The sequence below is a fragment of the Contarinia nasturtii genome, unplaced genomic scaffold (assembly GCF_009176525.2).
Source record: "Contarinia nasturtii isolate CC-2019 unplaced genomic scaffold, AAFC_CNas_1.1 Cnas_scaffold_3125, whole genome shotgun sequence".
NCBI lineage: Eukaryota > Metazoa > Arthropoda > Insecta > Diptera > Cecidomyiidae > Contarinia > Contarinia nasturtii.
Window position 1 is genome coordinate 1 of NW_022200437.1, and position 15,616 is coordinate 15,616.

At 32.9% G+C, this 15,616-nt stretch overlaps 1 protein-coding gene across 1 annotated transcript; it reads right to left on the reverse strand.

Annotated features, from left to right (window-relative positions):
- Positions 1-13,080: 13,080 nt before the first annotated feature.
- Positions 13,081-15,381, reverse strand: LOC116349798. Its single transcript, XM_031781396.1, has 5 exons — positions 15,277-15,381; positions 15,104-15,222; positions 14,801-15,034; positions 13,382-13,678; positions 13,081-13,306 (listed from the first exon to the last, which is right to left on the reverse strand). Exons 1-5 carry the CDS (start codon positions 15,379-15,381, stop codon positions 13,081-13,083), a joined length of 981 nt encoding a protein of 326 aa, XP_031637256.1.
- Between the last annotated feature and the right edge of the window lie 235 nt (positions 15,382-15,616).

Genomic DNA, 15,616 nt, shown 5'->3' on the forward strand with positions numbered 1-15,616 from the left:
TACTAAAACATACATATTGAAGAAACTTAAATAGTCGCCTACGTATTGTTTTATATAAATTTAAATCTTTTTCGTGAAATTATTTGTTATAATGTTTTTGGTTTCCGAATTTTTATGGTCGCGTCATTATAGAAATGTGTGTCGTCTTTCCTGTCATTTTTTTATATTCATAGCGATATACATACACATAACATTTGTTTGTCTTTGTTGTGAAAATAAAAATTTCGAACACAACAAAAACATCACTACAGAATTACGGAATGTTTATAATTTTTTTATTTGTTTATATAAATGAGTTTCGATGAAATCGAACAGTGCGATTATTTGAAATGCCATTGTGTTGTCGCATAACACATGTAAATGTATGTGTTTACATTACCGTTGTTTTTATATATTTATTTGTCGGCAAACATTGGTCCATAGAAGATTCAACCAAAACAATGTGTGTTGTTGAGAATTCGTCTCTCTTTCAAATCTTTCAAAGAAGTGTACAGTCGTAGAGCAATTTGTCGAAGGTTTCAGAATAGTTTGCAATGTTCCGTTCCAATAATTTTATTGAACAAATATCTGAATATATTTTCTTTTCAGACTTCCCCGACAAGGTGAAGAAAGAAACAATTGGATATCATCGATAGGAAATCATCAGCAATTTGATTTCTATCTCAGTGGGCAAAATTTTTCAAAGTAGTGTAAAATCGCAAAAAATTTCGGTGTATTTGCCCAATTTTGGTGTATTCAAGCAAAATTTGAATTATTTAACGTATTTTTACCATTTTTTTGGTGTAAATTTCGGTGTATTAAATGCACTGCGATATTTAGTGTAAAAGAAACCTTGAAATTAAATTTTACAGGAAAAATATACACGAAATTTAAGTAACGCAGGCGTCACTATCATCTAGTGTAAATTAAACACGCATGGTATAAATAAATCACTGGATTTTGGAGCATAATATACACCACTACCGTAAGTAGTGAAAAATATACATCAGACTTTTAGTGTGTATACCTTACACCGAAAATAGTGTGCCGATTCAACCAAAAATCTCCAGTGTAATCAATTCACTGAAAAAAGGGAAAATATACACTGCAGCCATATTTTTGATAATTTTTGTCGTGTGAAGTATGGAAATATGGAGGATATGTTTGTAATCACATCTTCAAGAATATTAAAATGAATTAATTTCATAAATATTGGGACTTAAATTATTGCAATATTGCTTATCTTTCAATATTTTCATGATCTGAGAGCAAAAAATTGCTTTTTTGAAGTAAAAATGAAAAATGAGAAAAAATTGCAAATTTTCAAAAAAAGTATTTTTATTAAATCGGCATAATATCAAAGGCGCATAAATTTTAGAGGGGGTAGTTTCAAATTTCAGTCGAAGAACTACCTTTCGTTTTAATTTTTTGGGCATAGAAACGACAAAAAATCCAAAATATTGTAGTCTTACAGAGGAAAAATTATTAAATTTGTTGACTAGAAAAATATACTTTTAACTTGTATCGAAAACTTGAAAATTTTACACTGTTGGACAATGATTTTGGTTAAAGTATTTATCTGTGGTGTAATGGTATACATGACTTGCTATACACTATCAGTGTAAAATATACACCATAAAAGTAGTGTAAAACTTCCATACAAAAGTGTCGACATAAAAGTGTAAACGATACACTAAAAAAAACGGTGTAACGCGTTATTTTAACGCGTTCAAATGCCCACTGAGATAGAACTCAGTTCATGATTTGCGAGTTACATTTTGATGAGAATGATTTGAAACGTAATGAGAAAAAGACCACACGTAAAAAGAACTCTGTGCCAACTATTTTTCCGGCTGATTCGAATGTGTCTTGGTAAAATTTATATTTCCAAACATTATATAGTGATAAAATACTGAAACCATAAATTACAAAATCTTTATTTTGAATTTACAGCCCTTTTCACGAAAACGTGAAGAAGGTGGTATCAATCTAGCTAATGCAGACGATACGAAAACAAATATATCTATGTAAGAAATTTGACTTTTTTATATTTTTGACTTCATTCGTACATATCGTTCGTATAATTTTACAGAGTTTGCAGCGAATGCGTTAAACTACAAATTGAAATACTAAAATTACAACAAGCGAATGAACAGTTGGAAAAACGGAATAAGGAACAAGGAGTTAATGTGAAACAATTGCGTGAAGAATTGGCCAAGGAAAAAATTGCGAGAGAAAAAGAACGATCCGATGTCACTAATGCAATTGTACGGTTATGAAAATCATATTGTTTGATATTTAAATTGCATTTAGATGGTAGAATTATTTTTGATATGATTGCTATTTTAATTAATTTTACGAGTACATATATATTTATTTAAATTGTCTAGACCTAACATTTACGTTTTTGAAATATCAACATTTTAGGTGTAAATTGTATTTGTTTTAAATCATATTTTATGTTTATTTTGTAAGTCGCGTCAATTATTTTAAGACAGTATGTTATTCTACCATCTAAATACATTCGAAAAAATTCCAATTGAAATAAATAAAAAAGATAATATACAACTATTCCATATCGAATTGAATCTCTGTTGAGCTATGTGAATTTTTATAAACAATAACGGCAAATAAAACAATTTGATATTATTTTAGGATGAAGATACGAACGAGATCATTGAATGCTTGACTGGGAAGAGAACAGAACGTCAGTACTCGTATAAAATTCGAATGTTCGTAATTACATTAAGATACCTGAGTCCGAGAGCATATCAATACATTAGGGAAAAATTCCACAATAAATTACCGCATTGTACGACGATTCGCAAGTGGTTTTCAAATAGCAGTGTAGATGGGGAGCCGGGAATTTGCAAGGGAAGCATGACTTTATTACAAAGTATTGTCGACGAACAAAAACTCAATCAAAAAGACTTGTATTGTACTCTTGCTTTTGACGAAATGAATATACGCCAGCACATTCAATGGATAAGAAGCCAAAAGAAATTTTTTGGATTTATCAACTTTGGCAATGTTTCGGAAGATTCAGAACATTTACCCGTTGCAAAGGAAGCGTTGGTGTTTATGTTAATTGGCATAAATTATAAATTCAGCCTTCCAATTGCGTATTATTTCACTGATAAATTAAACGGCGTAGAGAAAATGGTATTGTTTACAGCTATTTCAAAAGAAGTCACTGATATTGGTGCCATAATATTAGCAAAAGCGTTTGATGGATTTGCAAGCAACATTGTTTCTTGTGAAATGCTTGGTGCTTCTTTTGAATTCGAAAACTTCCAGCCTTTCATAAAAAATCCGCATAATTCAAGCAACATTTTTATATCAATGGATCCGCCGCATATGCTCAAACTTGTGCGTAGTACACTTGCTGACTATAAAATATTTTACGACAGAGATGGTAATAAAATCGAATGGAAATTTTTCGAAAATTTGGTTGAAATTGGAAAGAAGGAGGATTTCGTGTCTCATAAAATGACTCGTGAACATCTTGACCTGAACAGGAATAGCATGAAAGTTCTATATGCCGTTCAAACTTTAAGTTCGTCAGTAGCAAAAACAATGAGATCCTTCATGGGTCGCAAACATCCGCAATTTCAAAATTGTATGGCAACAGCAAAATTTGCGGACAAAATGAACAAAGTATTCGACATTCTAAACAGTGATATGTTGCGGCCAGATAATAAATATAAAAGTCCTATAATGCAATCGACAAAGCAATCAATTTTTGAATTTATTGACGATTCAATCGATTATTTAAAAAAACTAACTTTCAAAACAGGATTATTTATTGTGGATTCATCCCGAAAAATTGGATTCAAAGGCTTAATTTCTGATCTCGAAAATATTAAAACAATTTACTGCAAATATGTGGAAACCGGTAAACTTGATTTTCTTCCAGCACGCAGAATGAATCAAGATCATGTAGAAAGTTTATTTGGGCGTATACGAACATGTTCATCTCTAGGAAACAACACGGCTCCCACAGCACAACAGTTTTATGGAACGTTTCGCAGAGTATTGGTCGATAATGAAATCAAAACATCAAAAACAGCGAATTGTGAAGATAAATTGGACATTCTTTTTGTTTCTTCACGCAAACCCGATAGCAAAAATGCTGTTAATTCAACAAATGCTACTGCCATAAATACCGAATGCGAGTCATTTGTTGCACAAAATAATCCCGGTGACTATGAGGAATATCAGCAACAATGCGATGCTCTCCTTGACATACAAAGCCAACATTTGAAAGACAATATTCGCATTGGGATCGCATACACAGCTGGAATTATCGACAAAAAGATCATGTTGAATGCAGTATTCAATTGTGATATGTGCAAAAATATTTTAAATGACGACAACAAAATTGAAGTAAAATCATTTCCGAAAAACAAAATCACCCAAATTCCATGCCAAAGCACTTTTGATATTTGTTTATGGGCTTATGAAATTTTAAAACCTGAACTTAAAAGTATGGATTTTAATTATATGAATATTCTTAGCAAAATAATTTAGGTTGAAAACAACCGATTTTATTCATCGACCAATTTTGCAGGCCATGAAGGTCACAAACAAATCTTTATAAAATATATTGTTGAAGAGTTCATTAACATGCAGGCAACCTATATCGCAAAAAAAGTTACATTGAAAATACAGGAAGATAATAATAAAAGAAGAAAAAATAAAGTCGACCATTTTATGGGTCGTTAAATATAAATCGTTATTGAATTTATTTATATTATTTGTGTAGCATCTACACAATTATTTAGAGAATTTTTGGTGTTTTCTTTTGAATTTCTTTTCTTAGAAATAAATCAACTGTAATAAATTGTATGGAGTTTTTCATAATGTTTGGCAATTTTCTATAACCACTTAAGCACATGAAAATTAAAGAAAAGTATGCCTGGGTTTAAGTTATTTTCTTTATTATTCATTTCTGGATTTTAAATACGTGAACAACATTTATTCTTCTGTTTATATAAAAAAATTCATCTGAAGCGTATCACATCTCCATTAATATTAAAGAGGTAAATATTTGGCTCGGTTAAGTCTCTTTATACTCTTGAAAAAGAAATACTGATAGCTAAATAAATAGACGTAAATATCAAGTAAAACGGATCAACTAAAATTTATAAAAAAAGTTCTTCATCGTTGGGATAGTGCTTTGGGCATCTTTAAATTGTCAATCACTCCTGTTCATTTTCTTTTTCATCATCCGAACTGGATGGATATTGCCAGACAAGCGTTGTTAGTTCGGTGTCTTCCACAAAGGTTGCCATTGGGCGACAGTCTGCTGATGGTCGTCTTGGACGAATGGTGAAAATCGATGAGAGCGAATTAGAATAATCGCGACTTGGACGACGACTATGATTTGGTTGAAGAACTGGTACACTTTGTGCAACTTGTGGAGCATCTTCAGCAGAAATTGTGTTTTGTGCATTCTTGGCGTTCACTTCAACTTCATCATCTTCATTCGAAATATCCATGATTTGTTCTGGTTCATGTCGTGTTTCTTCAGTTGGTTGACGTGGCTCATCAAAGGATTTTTCTGGATCATTTTCAGTGATCATGTTTTCAGAAACGGTTTGTTCATCGCAAACACGCTGATCAATTTGGATGGTCTCGTTTTGACCTTCATTTGATGTCAAACCTATGAACACGATATTATAATAATAATTTTTATTATCAACGAAAAATGTTGTTACCGTTCCTTCTTACCTAAGTTTTGACGAAGTTGATTTAAACGTGCTTCAATGAGTGGAATATCCACGTTAATCGATTCATTGTTTGTTTCAATCATTGCAACGTCTACCATATCATCATCGTGCCCAAAGTGTTCGTTGACATCGTTGACTGGTTCCAAATCCATTGGCTCATCTTCTGAATGAATATTGGTATCGTCTACTGAATCCATCGAAGGCAACATAGCTGTTCGTGTTTTAACCGAATGAAAACTGAATTGATAGGAAAATTCAACTGTGTCCGATTCAGAATCAATGTCCATATTTCGTGGAAATGCTGCAATAATATAATTATAGACTGAGTTTTTGTCGAATTGACTGACAATTGAATACACATTTGACATAAAAACGCACGAATGATGCCGATGAATTTTTTTTTATTTTTAACTCACCCAAACCTGATCGTAAATTATTAATCGTTTGTTGTAGCTCTTCTGGAGCAATAAAACGATTTGATGATGAAAAACTACGTCGGCGATGCGATATTCCACGTGATGTACTTGGAATCGGTTCCGATGTAGAATCAATTGAAATTGAGCATCGACGTGTCAACTTTTTTGTCGGGCGAGATAAAATAGCCAAACATTCAGCTTGTGGTACCTTTTCAAGTTTAACAAATGAACGAAAAATTCGTGCATTCTGTTCATTCAACCGATTTTCTTGACCGTATATTTGTGCAAGTACTCGTGCCAATGAACGCGTAACTAAATAAAAATTAAAATGACGAAATCGGTGTTCGTAGAATTTGGTTGCACTGAATTTAACTCAAATATATAAAAAATAATATACTTACTCGTTCTTTTGAATTGTGTTGAATTGTTAGCAATTTTTGCAATTTTTTCTGGTTTTTGTGGCTTCTTATTTGCCATTTTCACTGTGCAATGTCTGTGTCTATTCGCGTGCAATGAAAAGTACTGTTCAGAACTGTTTGGCGCGATTGAATGTTTCGCGCGTGAATGTCTTGACAGCTCAGTTGTGCTTGTCGCACGACATATCGATTGTGGCGCTAGTGTACGTCGACAATCATGCGATTTTATATGTATTTGTATACATTGTGCTCACTGTTCGCATAAAAGTATGTATTTTCTGCCAGCACAATTCGAGCACAATTTTTTACATATGAACGCTCTAGAATAAAAACAACTTATTGTTTACTCGCATATCGAAACGCGACTCAAAACGGTTGCATATCAAAGCGAGACAATATTTCGTTACCAAAGAAATAAAGAACATTAACTTTTTATTATACAAAATGTGTAAGTTTCGTTTTGTGCTGATAACTAACTACTGTTCTGCCTTGTTTTAGTAACAGAATTTTGTTTCGCTTTGATATGCGACGCAGTTTAACGGTATAAATATTTCACACTCTCGAAGGCTCGGTCTATAACACACAAAAAGTGAAAAAAAAAACTTCTTATTCTCAAATTTCATAAACAATCAAATGGATTGTATCAGCAATTTTTATAATAGGTCTGCCAGCACAATTCCAGGGTGGCGCTGATGACACGCACCTACTGAATTAGAGGCATTTAAGTATGCTCCGGCCGTTTCATGTGACGTCGAACGCACATTTTCTCAGTACAAGCGAGTTCTAGAAGACTGTCGACGATCATTTGTTTTGAAAATCTCAGAAAACGTGTTATAATTTATTGCAACAATTTTGATAATTCAATGTAATCCGAAATTTAAAAGTAAATATTTGAATATTTTTATAACATATTTCGCACGTTTTTCATGAAATATAAAATACATATTTTGGATTTTAAAAAAAATATTTTGACTTGCCCTGATAATAATAAATCCTCTATTGTTTCAAAATTAACATGTTGTGAATTCATATAATTTAACCTTATACCTTTTATTTTACATACATTAGAGTGTAGCAGAAAAATGAAAAAATTGAAAAACAAATACGGCGAGGGTAATAACCTTGGCTATGGGATGCCCTGATCACGAATCGGTCGTTTTTTTGCAAAAAAAAATATAAACTGAGTTGTCACGGCTCAACGGCGAAATATCAAAAATGGGAAAAATTTGAATTTTTTTGTAAGGCATAAAAATACACTATACTTTCAGCATTGTTTATTTTTATGCTTAAATCATCAGAACCTACCATCACTTACAATGGCAAATAATGTAAAAAACTGCATGATGGCGCCATCTCTATGTGCTCATGAAAATTAGAACAAAAAGTTTGTGTAGAATGTTAATTGTTTGAAGTTTGAATACGGAATCATTTGTTGTGACGTCTGTCATTTTACGCTCGATAAAGATATACCGTGTAAATTGAACAAAAACCGATTTATTATTTGTATTTAGTGAATTTGTGATGGAAAATAAATTGAAATTACTTTGCACAGTTTGTGTCATCGAAATTAACTGCGAGGACGTTGCATATCACATGGTTTTTCTTCACACAAAATCAGTTGACATTTTTGACTTTTTCGCACCAAAAAAAAAAATGTTTTAATTGCCTTTGGTGCTCGTTTGGATCGCGAGTTCAATGCCAAGCACATAGAGATGTCGCTCGGAACGTGAAGCTCAAAAAAAATATACAGGTGATATAGAAAGCAAGTGAGGGTAGATCAGAACAGAACCCGAATAACACATTGCAAAAGACCAAGTGGTGACCTCATCGAAATATACGTATATATACAAAAAAGGTATGTATTTACGCATTTTAGACGTTCATATTGCCGTGAAATATACAATATGCCTGTATAACTCTAGCAATTCGGTAGCACAATAATTTTGAAGACATTTAGTGGAGTTAAACAAGTCTTTATAATGAATTTTCCAATTTTTTTGTGGAAAATTCAATTTTTTTGCATTTTAATCACAATTTTCAATTCTTTTCAATCAAAACGTCTGTATACCTATATCATCTGGTGCGACTGATTGTAAAAATTTGCTATTTCTGTCACCTAAATCGTTGTTCAATACTATCTAACTCACCCTTACATGTTATTTCTCAATGCATGGCATTGTATTTACAAACAACGTTCTATTGACACACAACTGGGCAATAAAAATTGCTGATACAATCCATTTGATTGTTTATGAAATTTGAGAATAAGAAGTTTTTTTTTTCACTTTTTGTGTGTTCTATACCGAGCCTTCGAGAGTGTGAAGTATTTATACCGTTAAACTGCGTCGCATATCAAAGCGAAACAAAATTCTGTTACTAAAACAAGGCAGAACAGTAGCTAGTTATCAGCACAAAATGAAACTTACATATTTCGCATAATAAAAAGCCAATGTTCTCTATTCCTATGATAACTAAATATTGTCTCGCTTTGATATGCACCCGTTTTGAGTTCCGTTTCGATATGCGAGTAAACAATAAGTTGTTTTTATTCTAGAGCGTTCAATTAAATATAAAGTTCAATCGTGATCGTCATTTATTGACTTCAACTCTTATGAATATTGAAGCAGTGAAAGGAATTTTATTTTAGTTTATTGGAGATATATCTTCAGAAAATCAAAAGCAATCAAACAAACGCGAAAACCAAAATACAAGCGCAAGTAGGTACTTAATCAACCATAAATCTATGATATGATATCTCAATTAACAGAAACAAAAAAAATCACTTCACAAATACAACAACATTTGCAAGTCAAACTTAAAATAAGCCAGCAATCAAAACGAGTAAGACAGATGTTAATCAAATACTTGACCAATATGCTATAGATGAAGACTTTTCCATGAAATACTGCATATTTATAAACTTGGTGCTAGTGGTTTTTGTGTGGATCCGCATGGAACCAAATATTTTTATATAAGATTCTTAGATAGGAACCAAAACATTTTACATTAGAACCAAATGTAAAATGTTTTGGTTTCCATATAAGAATCCTATATAAAAATATTTGGTTCCATTCGGTTCCACACAATTGCTGGTGGCCATGAAAAGTTTATTTTGCCTATTTCGTCATTATACCCTACCCTAGATGGTTACCGTTTTAACTTGATTTTAAAAACTTCAATATTCGTGGATTTTTTTTTACCTTTATTTATTAAGAGGTCCATAATATGTATATATATATTTAACAAAATTAGAAAGATTAAATGAAATGCATTAAAAAACTGTCAAAAATTGTTGTGTTTCATTGATTTGACGGATTATCGGTTTTCTTCCGCCACCTCAGTAGCACTTCGCTCGCCTTATTTCAAAACATTGTAATCTCTTGTCTTTTTTCATGCGTCATGTTGCTCGATGAAAATATTTCCCCACTCACTAGTGATTCGGGACCTGATTCCATTAAACGTAAATTTATTGTTTTCCGTATGTCCTCTTTCGTGCAGTTTTTGGTAAGACTAAAATAACGGAGAACTGATGGAATGTCTTTAATGTTTGGTAAGGCACTTTCAAATTGGCTAGTATTTTGTTTGCTCTCAATTATTGATACGTGAGTCTTAACCTTACATGCTTCGATATAGGTTTCCTTTTTGCATTCTTCTGAGGCTTCCAAACGTAGCTCATTTTTCGTGTTATAAGTTTCTGTTTGGCTAAATTTTTTCTCAATTTCATTCAATTTTTCGCGATGTTTGATATTTAATTGTAAAGTTTCATGCATTTTATCTTGCAATTGTTTATTCATTTCCATTGTTTCTAGAGAACGTTTGTGGTATTTTTGGTACGTATCCATTCGAAACGGGCTACGCTCCCGGTGCAGTTCATTGGTAAAATGTTCTTTCTTTCTTTTTCGCCCCCTTTTGATGGGTTCAAAATGTTGGCGTCTATGGTGGTCAAGCAGGCTTCTTTCTCTTGTAGTTACAAACGTCAAACCTTTCGCCGGACATATTGGACATTCAAATTTTTTCGCATCGATTCCATGTTTTTCCCTCTGATGTCGCTTCAGTACCTTCGTAACAATATTTTTTCCACAATCAGGACAGCATGTTGTCGGGAGTTTCCTTACTTTAATAGTAGAGAGAGGCCGAGCTGGAACTGTAGACTGACTAGACTTCAATTGTGTTTTGGCTGTGCGCTTTACAAATTCATTGAAATACTCTCCAACAGTGAGTTGATTTGGATGAATGATCTTATCGCCGTTCTCGTTGACTTCGTAGTCCTTCTCATCCATCCACTCGTTGTACACTTTTGATTCACCTAGTGATTCGGATATGCCACCCTAAAATTAAAACAAATTCAAGTATTGGCATTTTCTGATTAACATTTGCGGTACTCGCACAACACTTGTTGCAAAAAATATTACCATTTATGATACTTACCAGAATATCGGATGGCAAATCAAGTGTGTTTTAAATTCACATATTATATGATGGTGACAGATAACACCAATGTACCATGATATGTCCCCCTCTTTTAAACCACGGTCGTGCATGATTTTCTAAACGATCAATTTCTGGATAGATAATGTGTGTTGCTTCATCCTCCTCTGTAGTGATTTCACATCGAAGGTTTTTCAAACTATCATTGATTCGCTTACGCATATTGTCGTTAATTTCCGGCCGAATGTATATAGTTGGCAAACGGAAAAATTTATGATCAATTAACTTTTCGTATATTTCCTTTGACATTTGTATGTATTGGTCTTGATATGCTGTCTCGGTTACATTGAAATCCAATTTGTGCCACTTTTGTTCATATTTGTAGCGATACATTTTTGCAAAAACATGGCATAAATGCCCATCTAGCTTAAAATCCAAAAAACACCGCATTGTTAAACGCATTGTTGGTGGGTCCGACGACAATTTGCCAAGTTTCGTCTCTTGAAATCGAATGAACGAAATTAATAGATCTGACAGTGATTCCTTTGTCGGTGGACTTGATTGAACATGCTATTAACCCAAGAAAATACAAAAGAATTACCAATCAACATTTTATCAAATAGGTGGAAACATTGGGTGTTTTCTGACATTTTTAAAAAATGAAAACTCGTATATTTAATGATGAAGTTTATGTTCTAGACTTACCGTTTTACAAAAATAATTCAGCCATTTTTGCAATTCATCAAAATTTTCCAATGTTTCTGGCGATTCGTAAAACTTCACATTTGAAAAACCATTACACGGAGGACATAAAGCCATTTTTAACTAAAACGATTTTATTTACCAAAATAATTTTTTTTATTACCATCAACAATAAATGTATGAAAAATAAACATTAAATGCGTTTCAAATGGATGACAGTAATGGCTGTCATTTTAACTGTAGTCGTAGCTCTAAAACTTCATTCCGTTTCATTCCTTTTCAATTGGTTAAACGTCAAACTTCTTTTGAACTGAACAAGAACAATATCATTAGCAACCATTAGTAATTTATACAGGTACCGAACGCGTGCTTCGACAGTTTTTCTAGTTTGTAAGAAGTATATAAATCAGGTTTGTTGAAACTTTTAATTTTGTTACATTGAATATAAATTTAAACAGAGCTCTACGATAGGAAATCTCTGTTCCCGTGTCAAAAAAAATGAAAAAAAAAAATTGTACAAAATCCAAGCAATTTTCAAACCAACACAAAGTGACTGGAATCGACTGGTTTTTTTTTTCATTGAAAAAAAATCCAATCGACAATTTTCGGACATTTTTTGACATGAGTTAACAAAAGAGAGAAAAAGCGCCATGAATAATTTGAAAAAGAAAAATTCAGAAAGTTCTCAAAAAGAACAACCAAAAAAAGTGTGTCGTTTGTCAGTAACGCAAAATGATCACAATGTACCGATTGAATCACCTTCGCTTCCAGCTGATAAATCATCTTCACAAATGTGCGAATCATCCAACCAGCAATATGGGACAAATAGAAACACTGCCATTATACATCAAACAGGTGAATAATTCATATACACGCACGTACACGCATATACATATTTGTTTTCAGATCTGTTCAATCAAAATTGTTGATTCGTCAATTAATTACAATTCTATCGGCTTCTTTGATGTTCTTTGTACTATTCTAACTTTAACGCGCTTTAACGGCTATGAATTCATCAGTAGCCAAATCGAACTAAATATGTTGTTTCCTTCATTTTTAATAAAAAAATTTTTTTAAGTATTGTGCGAGAGTCTATCCACACCACAGTCTGACCAGCAAGATAAGCTGCATGCGAATACGATTGAACTAAAGTCTCCAGGTAAATGTCTGAGTATGCTTCAAATATTGACACATATGGACACATATAAGTTAATCGAATGTATAATATTATCATTTTTATCACAGAATTGGAAACCACCATTGATTCCTCATTCAATCAGTTTGTTCGACCAAAGGGCATATTAAAACGTACTCACACATTCATTGGTTCACATTCACAGAAAGAGCAACGAAGGAAATCGCGTCGTTTGTCTGTGACAATAAATGACCAAATCGAAATTTATTCGCCTAATGACCTAGACGATAATCCGATCGAATTAACTTCGAGATCATCTGATGTAATGCATACACAAAATGTGTCTGTGAGTAATCGATGACATTCATTGTGAGAAGCATGTCGGCTCCGGTGATGTTGTGAGTGGATTTTTCGATGACCATCATATCATTTGGATTGGTGGCAAAATCAGTATCGCTCAGCTGAAGCGACGGCGGCGGCAGAGTTAGCATTTGTGACCTAATTGTCGATGAAAGAAAAATGTTTCGTGATGAATTTCAATACGATATTGGGTGATAATTTCAGATTACTTACTCATTAGCTTGTTGCAATAATTTGCCAAGCTTTTGATGAACTGGAATTGGCATCGCGCTATATTCACAGGTGGCTTTACAAAGCGATACTTCTTCGTAGATTTTTTTGAACTTCGGCGATGCTAGATTCATTGATTCGCATACGTTAAAACCAGCGTTCCATCCCCAGTGAAATGCGCCATATAAAGTGAAGATAAACTCTCCAGGATATTGTATAAGTTTCGTATATTTGATATGATGTTTCAACAGCAAATTTTCATCAACGAGGAAACACTTGTGACGGTAAACTGTTTCGCAACTGTAATCATATTTCGAGTTGAGCAAATCGATAATAATTTTCTGCAATTTCGGTTCTTCTGACTTCGGGACACAAATCCAATGTTTGGGTTCACCAGTGATTGGTAAAGATATCTTATCTCGTTTGAGATAGTAAGATAAGATAAGATAGATACTATCTAAGATAAGATAGATACTATCTTTTATCTTATCTAGATGATTTTAGAAACTTAAAAAATCATCTTATCTTTATCTTATCTTTTGGATTTTTTTGGTTCTTATCTTTATTTTTTAAGATAAATAATAAGATATTTTGGTCATTTATTTAAAAAAAATTCATCAATTGTCGGTAGCGAAAATAATCAATTTCATGACCCGATTCGTCAAAATTATATTCGAATTCTTCGTTATCAAATTCCATTGCACGCCCATTGAAATCAAGTTGATTGCATTCGATAAATTTCGAGAAATTCACCTTCGCATTGCATAAATGGCATAAACTCGAAACGCTTTGAAAAAGGTGCTTCCACCATCCGTAACAATATGTGTTATTTTGTGAACTGCCAGATCATATTTTTTAAAGGCGTTTATAAATATTTTGATCAAAGCATCGTATGATTTTTGCCATATATCTGTCGAAAAGCTAAAACGAACGATTCCCTCTGATAGGACGATAAATAGTGCACAGTAATGCTTTTGAAACTACGATTTTTCGATAAAATCGAATTTGGAATTCCATCGTGTTACGCACGGTGTTCGCAGAACACATCCGACAACTTCAACGCACGATTCATGGGCCCGATTACCCGGACCGATTAATATCCACAGTGCGTGAAGTTTGTTTATAGCAGATATTAATTAACATTCTTTTTTTTTCACCTTGACATTTTTCAAAATTTTATTCAAATAATTTTCGTTATCTTTTTTTTTATCTTATCTTTTCGAAAGATATCTTATCTTTTATCAAAAAGATAAGATGAAAATCTTGAAAATATCTAGATGAATTTCGGAAAATTGAGATACTATCTCAAAAGTATCTAGATACATTTCAGATATCTTAACCAAACACTGGGGTTCACCGCTGTGCAGATAGTTAGCCGATGCGAGATTACTATCTTCACAGTGTAAGCAAAATCATGTGTACAACATTCCTATGTTGATATATGAATTTTGTATTCCATTCATAAGATTTTGCTTCTGTCCATGGATTATTGAATGTGAAGGGCCAAAATTGTTGAAATTCCAAGGTTCATCCTCATGGAACAATGTGTCGCGAATGTTAATTGCGTAGACCGGCTGTTTGTTGGAGGCACGGCATTTCTTTTGGCTGCGTTTTTGAAGATCTTTCCAAGCGCCATCTTCGATTGTAGCTGAGCCTCTGGGGATTCCAATAAATTTGGATTCTAAGATGAAATCGTGCACGTTTTTCGGGTACACGTTCACAAACGACATTTCAAATACACAAGCGTCATTCGTTCCGATTTTCTCAACGTATTGGCGATGCGCCGATGGAATTTCATAAAAAACACCCAAACTCTTTGTCTTCACTTCATATTCAGGAACGACCTTTACAATGGATACACAATGGAAAATAATAATAAAATTTTCAATTTTACTTACCTTGACAATGCCAATTTCATTGTTTTCGTCACTTTCAAGCAAATTTTGTATAAAATTTCCCACATTTTCATCTTTCATGAAGCGAACAGTTCGATGTGCGTACATTTCGGCACATTCAACACATTACTTTACTTGACTTTGCCGAGACTTTGACTTAACTTGACTCTTTTACAAAAATTATTAATAAATTTCAATATGATTATTATGATCGATGCAATTATCAATTTATATTATTTTTTTCTTCCAAAAGTGATATTTAATGTATACTTAAACACTCAAAAATGTGTATTGGGGGGGTTTTTGGGTATGAGAAAACCGAATATGACGTTGGTTTTGCGAT